The sequence below is a fragment of the Papilio xuthus genome, unplaced genomic scaffold, assembly GCF_000836235.2.
Source record: "Papilio xuthus unplaced genomic scaffold, Pxut_1.1 DF824655.1, whole genome shotgun sequence".
Taxonomy (NCBI): domain Eukaryota; kingdom Metazoa; phylum Arthropoda; class Insecta; order Lepidoptera; family Papilionidae; genus Papilio; species Papilio xuthus.
The window spans coordinates 4278536-4287944 of NW_013533994.1; the positions used below are offsets into that span (position 1 = coordinate 4278536).

The 9409-nt window shown below is 36.0% G+C and overlaps 1 protein-coding gene and 1 non-coding gene across 2 annotated transcripts in view; one reads left to right on the top strand and one right to left on the bottom strand.

The window, feature by feature from the left end:
- The window catches only part of l(2)gd1 (lethal (2) giant discs 1), a 9478-nt gene extending 3389 nt beyond the window's left edge, over positions 1-6089 (top strand). The window contains exons 8-14 of the mRNA XM_013325938.1: positions 1-123; positions 449-587; positions 1515-1748; positions 2175-2352; positions 2924-3075; positions 4668-4782; positions 5093-6089. The exon at positions 1-123 is cut by the window's left edge and continues 79 nt beyond it. Of these exons, the coding sequence (XP_013181392.1) occupies positions 1-123; positions 449-587; positions 1515-1748; positions 2175-2352; positions 2924-3075; positions 4668-4782; positions 5093-5212 (1061 nt within the window). The 3' untranslated portion in view covers positions 5213-6089. The remainder of the gene's footprint in view (positions 124-448; positions 588-1514; positions 1749-2174; positions 2353-2923; positions 3076-4667; positions 4783-5092) is intronic.
- An 831-nt stretch (positions 6090-6920) lies between these two features.
- On the bottom strand, positions 6921-6994 carry TRNAI-AAU (transfer RNA isoleucine (anticodon AAU)). The gene has a single exon. It is a non-coding gene; the product is annotated as a tRNA-Ile (tRNA).
- Between the last annotated feature and the right edge of the window lie 2415 nt (positions 6995-9409).

The following is a 9409-nucleotide window of genomic DNA, read 5'->3' on the forward strand; positions in this document are numbered from 1 at the left end:
CCACACCCGCGTCCTCCGCATCCCCCGCATCCCCCGCGCACTCCCGACACGACCGCCAGCTGGCGCTGCTGCTGCACAAACAGAAACAGTTCAAGGATGCTGCACTCAATGCTAAGAGAGACGGTAAATATGTGGTACTATTAAACATAATTATTAGCTTATGTGTTCTTTCAGACTGTTCTATATGTATGACAAATTTTATCGAGATTCGTTCAGACGTTCTTGAGATGCCTTTAAACAAACATACATTCATTAACAAACATACACATTAAAGGTAGGCAACGCATATACAATAGCGTATGTCTATGGGCAACGGTCACTTCGCTATTTCAGCGATTTCAGGTGGCCGCTCGCTCGTTTGCCACCTTGTGATATAAAAAAAAAACTATATTGTATCAAAGACATATGACATATGAGTTGAATTTTAATAAATAAATTTTCGTTTCAGGCAACATTGCCCAGGCTAAGGAGTATTTGCGTGCTGCGAAAGGTTTCGACTCTGTGATAGAGGCGGCGCGCGGCGGTCTCCTTGTAGACCTCAAGTCTCTGCCTCTCGCACCTAATGATAAGAAACAGATTGAACATACGTAAGTATAACAAAGACTTAACAAAAATATTGTTTTCTCCCTCACTCTTATTGAATAAAACAAACAGCTTACATTACATTGCCTTCACACAAAAAAATGTTGTTTAGTAAAATAACATATAGCGACGTGTCTCTTATAATCTCTAGATAACAACGATACTAAAATCTACATTATTCTAATGTATATAAGGTAACATTTTCAAAACTGACGAAAAATTAAATTTGACAGATGTAAGTGACATTTTCGACGTTCATATCTAATTAATTGTTCATTTTCATTCTTATCCATACTCCATTAATTAAAGGTAGCAACGCATTTGTTATTACGAACGTCTATGTGCATAGCTAGCTAGCTGCCACACAGAAGACAGGCGTGAAGTGGACGCAATTCCGCGTTTCGTCTGATGAGTGTGCGTCCCGGAGGCCTAATTTAGTCCTCTTTCCCTTCCCACCCTTTTTCTTATAAGGAAGGGATGGGATGTGGAAGTGGACTTTCCGGATGAGAGGATGCATGGAAAGGGAAAATATTTTCTTTCTGTGTATCCTCTCCTCCGTCGATCAAAGGTAGGCAACGCATATGCAATTGCGTATGTCTATGGGCAACGGTCGCTTCGCTATTTCAGCGATTTCAGGTGACCGCTCGCTCGTTTGCCACCTTATGATATAAAAAAAAAAAGCTTCGCCATTTCAGCGAATTTAGAACGGCGCTTGTACATTTGCCATTTGATGACTAGATGTCGCCCGCGACACCGTCTGCGCAGTATTAAAAAAACTTAATAAGTAGCATATGTGTTCCTCCAGACTATGTTCTATATATATAGTAAATTTCATCAAGATCTATGCAGCAGTTCCGGAGATACCTTCAAACAAACATCCATTAAAACATTCGCATTTATAATAGTAATATAAACTAAGTTTTAATTTTCAGTTTCGATATAGTATCAAAGGAAGATTGCGAGGAGTTAGCAGAGCAGACTGCAGACATGGATGTGGAGGGCGACGTGATGTCCCGGCTGCAGCGTCAGCTCACCACCCAGCTGCAGGTGTGCCTGCGACACAGGGAGCACTGCCGCCAGCTCGGTCACCTCGCCGACATGAACCGCTTCGAACAACTCGCCAACTCTGTTAAACAGGATCTGGATGTTGTGCTTGTAGCTAAAAGGTAAATATATTATCAATTACACAAATAAATACTACCACCTGTTATTATCTTACTTCTTACTAATTTAAATACGAATGTTTGGATGGATGGATGTTTGGTTGAAGGTCTCTTGAAATCGGTTAAACGGATCTCGATTAAATTTGGCAAACATATGGTTTGGAACAACACATAGGCTACTAATTTTTTTTAATTCCGCGCGGACGAAGTCGCGGGAAACCGCTAGTTAATTATAAAGTCCCTGGTCGGCAACAAAATCCTCCTTTATGAAATTTCTACATATATATGTAGATTTTATAGAGCTGAAACTATTTTTATTCAATTTTTTGCGTCACGCCTAGATTTTTTGTTATTTCCTTAAACATATATCTTTACAAATATTATAGAACAGTCAGCAGTTTATTTAATTTAATTAATTACAATTTTCAGCTTGGGCCAGGATCCACCAAAGTTCCACTACGAGAACAAAGTGTTCTCAGTGGTGCAGTGCAATACGGACCTTAACGAGAACGAGTTAGAGTTGACTATCGTGCGCGGCATCGCATACAACGTGCCCAACCCTAAGGAAATAGATACATACGTTAAATTCGACTTTCCTTACCCACAAGTAAGTTGAAACCTAACAATTATAGTGAACACTAAGCCCTTCGTACATAAAGCAACGTAAATCTTCAAAATAAATATTGAATCTTTGCGACGCTAGTATCGCGTTGCGCTCGCTCCGCATACAACGTTAAATCGTCGACTTTTCTTATAATACTAAGATCTTAATAAACAGTGGTGAGCGATTTTTAACAAACATAACGGCGACGCGCGTCTGTTTACGAACCTCTATGACAGTAAGTTAGACTTAGCAATTAAAATCGCCGGTTCTCGAAGATTTGCATTGCCTTTGGTATGAAATCGTATAATTCCATACTGTGACCATTATTATAGCAAAAAGTGGCAAACGAGCAATCGGTCAGATAAATTCACCAATATCGAACATCTGCAGAATCTTTGCCTATCATCAATCTACAGGTGAACGCAGAGAAAGGTGATATTTTCCCTATGTTTGCGTTCTCTCCCCATCGTTATAAGGGTGGGAGGACTGGGTGTCTTAAGTCTACTACTTTGTAAATGATTGGCCAATTATTTATGTGATAACACCGATGGTGGTAACATCCGTGGTATTCCAGGAGACGCCGGTGAGTGACCGCACGATGACAGTGAAAGACACGAACAGTCCTCAGTACGATGCAGTGTTCACATTGCCCATACAACGCAACAACAGACAATGTCTGCGAGTTTTCAAACGACATGCTATTAAATTCGAAGTCTATTCAAAAGGGTAAGTCGCATTACGTTAAAATTATCTAGATTTATCACTAATAACTAGGTATAAATATATTATTTGTTGTAGAATTTTCCATTTATTGATAAAAGATGGCGCTGAATATTAGTTTTTATGAAATAATTTTTTGTATATAATACATTTGGAGTGATTTAAAAATGTAATTAAAAATGTTAAAATGTTTTGTTGGTGAATAACTAATTTTTAACTTTTTCTTGTATTGATTTGTATTAAATAATAGAGCGGCGGTGGGTCAGTGGTCAAGCACTTGACTTGCAATCTACAGGTCCTGGGTTCAAATCCCGCCATGTACCAATGTGTTTTTCCATTTCCGATTTACATATGTACATTTATCCGATGTTGTTACGGTGATGGAAAACATCGAAATTCAAAGATATGTGTGAAGTCAACCAACCCGCACTTGACCAGCGTGGTTGACTATGGCCTAATCACCCTTAATTTAGGGTAGGCTTCGAGCCCCTCGGTGGGGACGTATAGTGAGCTGATGATGATGATGAAATCAATATGGGCCTTTCATTTCTGAATGCATTAATGCATCTTTTCACTTTTCCATTGCAATTGAATATATTAAATATAGTCATATTCAAAATAGACTCATGCATTTTGAATGTAATTTAATCTATATCATAATGCGCTTAAATTCTGCTTTTATATTTGTACACTGTAAATGGGATTTTGTAAATTAGTTCCTAAACACATGAAAAGCACGATTTCACATTATTAAAAATTAGTAGTGTTTTTTTTATTATAATAAGGTGGCAAACGAGCGAGCGGTCACCTGAAATCGCTGAATACGGCCATAGACATACGCAATTGCATATACGTTGCCTACCTTTAATCGACGGAGAAGATGCACAAAAATAAAATATTTTCCCTTCCCATGCATCCTCTTATCCGGAAAGTCCACTTCCACTTCCCATCCTTTCCTTATAAGAAAAAGGGTGGGAAGGGAAAGAGGACTATATTAGGGCTCCGGGACGCAAACTCATCAAACGAAACGCGGAATTGCTTCCACTTCACGCCTGTCTTCAATCGGTTGTGTACCTTAATTTAATAGAATATATTGTTCAATGATTTAGTTTCAATATCTGCTTATCTTATTATTTACTAGAGTGATACGTGATAGGAATTAATTTGTAGCTTTTTGGATCCACTTTGCTCCAGCTGTATTCACCCCCACCGTTAACTTATTCTTAATCTCCCTTGTACTGTATTCTCTACCTTACCTGTACCTTTATTCTTTCCCTTCTCTCCATGTGTATTCTTTACCTCTCACGAAATGTATTTTTCTCCTTGCTCTAGCTGTATTCATCACTCCCCTATAATTTTATTCTTAAGATCCACCAAGACATATTTTTATCTTCCCATATTTGTATTCTTTACCTTACTCCCAGATGTATAATTAACCTTTTCCCTAGTTCTATTCTTTCACTTTCCTCCAATTGTATTCTTTACTTCCGTTTGTATATTAGCCCCTGCTAATTCCATGCATGTAATTAGAGTGGTGTAGTTGAAAGTTGTGTGTGTGTGCCGCGGGGCGGGGCGGGGCGGGGTGTGGGGGTGTGCAGATGTGACGCGGTGTGGTGTTGCAGCGGCTGGTTCAGTCGGGACGCGCTGCTCGCCACCGCCGCGGTCAAGCTCGCGCCTCTCGAGACACAGGTCATCTTGCACGAAGCTTATCCGGTGAGTTTTACGTTCAATCATTCACTTTTTGTTCGGTCATTCGTTTAGTTGATGTGCTATAAAAGTAGCCTATGTGTTCTGCCAGACTATGTTCTGCATCTGTGACAAATTTCAACAAGATCCGTTGAGCCATCCATCCATTTAATCTTTCGCATTTATAATATTAGTAAGAAGCCATAAATATTGACTAAGAACTATTGGTATAGGTCTCTCAATGGAATAAGAGTTTAATTCCGTGTAATTTTATAAACAGCGGAAATCTATAATTATTCATTCTTCACGTTGTTTCATGTTATATTTGCTATTCCAGCTGATGGACGGTCGTCGTCCAGCAGGCGGGTCGCTGGAGGTAAAGCTGCGCGTGCGCACGCCGCTGCTGCAGCAACAGCTGGAGACCAGCTCGCACCGCTGGCTGGTGATCGACAGCTAACTGTAACTGAACTGTTCCAGAGCTACATAAGCTTGCTGGATACAATCCTTATTCAATGCGTCTGTCACTTCGCTATTTTAGCGAAATCAGTGAGGTTAGACATCGTGCATACGCTCATAAGCGATTCCATAATGAATGTCACAAATGTCTAGAACTATCAATAAGTTTGGCTAAGTCACGTGATTGTAGCGCCTCGGTTCGATTCACATTTTTGAAATTCGTTATGGAATCATTTCGCAGTGAATGCGCTTTGTCTACATCAGCATATGTTGTTATGGATTTCGCTAAAATGGATAAGATAGCTCCTTTATGGCAAACTTTAACTGTTAAAAATCCTCGTTTATAGCTTATTTTAGTTAATTTAGGACGATTCCAGCTTATGCGACAAATATATGTAAAACAGCTATGTCTCTATGTGCAACTGAGCTGAGAAAAGAAGAAAAAAATAATTGGAAATCTCTCAAATTAACAATTAAGTATGTTTATGATTATAACCAACCCGCACTTGACCAGCGTGGTTGACTATGGCCTAATCACCCTTAACTTAGGATAGGCTCCGATTCCCTCTGTGGGGACATATAGTGAGCTGATGATGATAATTATCTCTAAGGTCAACTTTAGAGGTTATTTAATATTGCTGTTTAAATTCTATGTGTATATTTTATGGATACAAAAATCACTAAAATTTTGTCTTTAATTTTTTTTAAGTCGACATAAAGAGGTTAAAGAGATTAAATAATAACCTCTTTCCTATATATTGTGAAAGTACATAAATGTAATTCTATTATTTTTATATAATGTAAATGGCTATGGGAATATATTTTTTTAATCTGTCCAATAAATGTACATATAAAAAAAATTGTGTTTCAAATTGTCTGAATATATTTATTGGCTTTGTAATTATTGTAGATATGTTGTATAAATGTCAATATAATAAATGTTATTAAAATATTACTATCATTTTACTCCCTTATTTGTTTAAACTTAAAAGTATGGCGTGTCTATGTCATTTATAAGTCGTAAGGACCCGGAGGGCGCCACTGTCGATTTCTTGTAAATCAATTTGTATTTATGTAAACAAATTAATTAGATACCTATTTTTCTGCATTATGACAATTTTTTCTCAGTCTGGCTAAAGACTAGACAATTAAAAATATAGGTTAGTAAGTCACGACTGAAAAAATCGTGGAAAAATTCTATTCAACTTATCTGGCTTTAACCGGTAATAGATCGTGATGTCGTAATTTGGCCGCGAGATGGCGGTAATTAATATTCATTGGTCATGTAAATATTTTCGCCAGTTTCGACAATATCGTGGCAAATTAATTTATCAAGCTGCATTACTTCATACGAACTAGAATTTATCGGCACAACACAAATGTGATTATTAAATCTGGTATATTGTAAATAATTTGATTCACGAATCACGATATTTGCTGGATATTATTTATATTTTACTTAGTGAATGATTTTATATAATATTTCTAATTAATAAAGCAAACATTTTAAATAATCGATTAATTCTGGTTTGTGAATTAATCTTTATTTAACGTTAAGTGTGTACTCATCCATTTATTATGTAGAATAAGGTTTTAGAATTTATTGTAAATTCTTTTAAATTTCCTGTCCAATATATATTTCTTATATACCATGAATTTTAGCGGCTGAATAAAAAATGTTTTGACAAAAAAAAAAACAAAAACGTATATGGCCCATGAGGGGATCGAACCCGCGACCTTCGCGTTATTAGCACGACGCTCTAACCAACTGAGCTAATGGGCCGGTTGCGACTAACGTTGAAAACATTGATTTGTCCTCTTTTGTAACCTTTAAATTAAAAAAAAAACTTAACTCTACTGATGTTTATGAACAATAATTTATATGATATATTGCTTTAGTTGTAGTTGTTCTAACTAAATTTTAGATGTAGAAATAGTTACAATGTAACACAGTAAAAGTTATACAAATAATAATTTATGACGTGAGAAAGTTCCCGCCATTATAGGTCAAATCGTTTTTATAAATGTCATCACAACGAAGGCAAAAGCGCGCGTCTCGTGGGGCTCGCGTGAATGAACCGAATCAGTGCGTGGATCAAAATGTAATCAATTACTTTATTTACGTTGTGCTTAATAATAACATAACATGACACATAACTGATACAACGTAAAGTAATATCCGTCAATAAAATTATTAATATTTTTCTAAGTTTTTTCCTAAACGTAGTGGTTAAAGATAGAATTTTAAGCGGAGATATATTTTATTACGTAAATATTAGAAGTAAATAGACTTGACCTTTATTACGATAGGTTCCTACAAAATTTCAACCCACTCTGTCAAACTTCATGACGCGGGTTATTAAACAAACCACTATAGTTAAGTTATTTATTTAGTTATAAACTACGTAGATGACCCGTACAAATGTTAGTCATCACGTGTTTCAATATCGACAAGTTATACACGCATCTCTTGAGTATTGCAGACACTCTCCCAAGGGTCACGTGACCTATGACGCACATTAAAAACACTAGATGGACGATCTAGATAACCTCAAATAGAGGTTATAATAATCATGAATTTTTTATAACATTAATCAATAAAAATCATGATTGGTCACCAACTAATAAATTTCCGAGTTGGTGACAACAATGCAAGTGAACTTGGCAACGTTCATGCACGGAGTGTAACCGGTAATAACCGGTTTTTTGTCGGCAAGCGACACGCCCTCTCCTGCCGTGCCGCGTGCTGCGCATTATGTAAATTTGTGCTGCAATAATATTGTTATTGCTAATTTAATTATTTGCAAGAAAATTGTTTTTTGTCATTATTTTTAAACAAACATAGGTCAATTATGGCTAATTAAGATTTTGCATGTCAAATTCTTACAGGCACCGGGATTATGCAAACAAAAAATTTGTAGGTAGGGTTTTTATCTCAATAATATTTTGAGGATAAATTTGACTTTAACATACTTAAATATTCTTGTAAATTATGTTGTTATTTTACTATCGGTACTTATATTACCTGTGAGTTTAATTATGTTTATAATTTATTTTACAGATCAGAGATGGCGCTAGTATCTACATGTTTACTACAATAAGCTCTCAGAATATGTACGAATCAGTTTTACCTGGCAGACAATTTTTTTTCACTAATTGGATTGTACTACTGAATTATTTTGTACCATTTGGCATCTATTTACTGACTATATGAAAGTTTTAAAAATATTTTTTTCATCTGTTCATAAATATTTAATGAATGGAATTAAAATACGCGGGTTATTTATTAAAATTTAAAATATAAATATGTTAGTAAGTTTTTGCAATGTATTGTTGCGGCATTGAACAGCATCAGCAAGGGCGGGCATCGGCCGTGACGTCACGGGCGCGGCGCTAGGGTCGCGGTCACGCCCAAGGTCACGCTTAAGGTCACCGCATGTGTCTTTCCTTTATTAAACCAAATCAAGCAATAATTAATCGCGATATTATTTCTCAATAATAAGAATATATACTGAGACTGTCAGCTCAACTTTAGCAGAGATTTACTAATTTAACGTTAACAATATTTATATTTACGATAAAGCTATATTTTAAGATCAAAGACTTGAATCAAAATGACCAAAATAATATTCAAGGATTCTTCAAATCATGCTAAAATGATTTTAATAATAGAAATATTATATTTGAAAGTATATTTCGTGCTCACAATTTTTTGTGGCTCTTCGTTCCAGCGTGATCGGAAACTCGATAAAACCCCCGGAGGATTCGGTCTACGTCATTGCTAACTGGGCACGGCTCTGCGCCTACGTGTGACTTTTTTATATTATCTGTGGTGTCATCAACATTAAATGTTATATTAGTACTAATTTTGTAGCAATATTTACCACGTTTTTATTAATATCGCTGTGTTTATTATTTTAATACTGTATTCGATATATCGGAAGTTTATTATGTGTACGTATAATATAATAAGTATTATGTTTTTCGCATAATAATGCGTCAAATATTAATAGCAAAGAGACATCTGATTTGGTTAAAGTTCGAACTCCACCATACAAATATTGTAGTCAGCCGTATTCAGTAGAAATGGTTATAAGAAATACATATTAGTATAATTAAAAAAAAAACTTGAATAATGTTTAAATACGAACCAAATTTGAACTACAATTCATATGCTGGAAGGGGATTCATTCAGTTT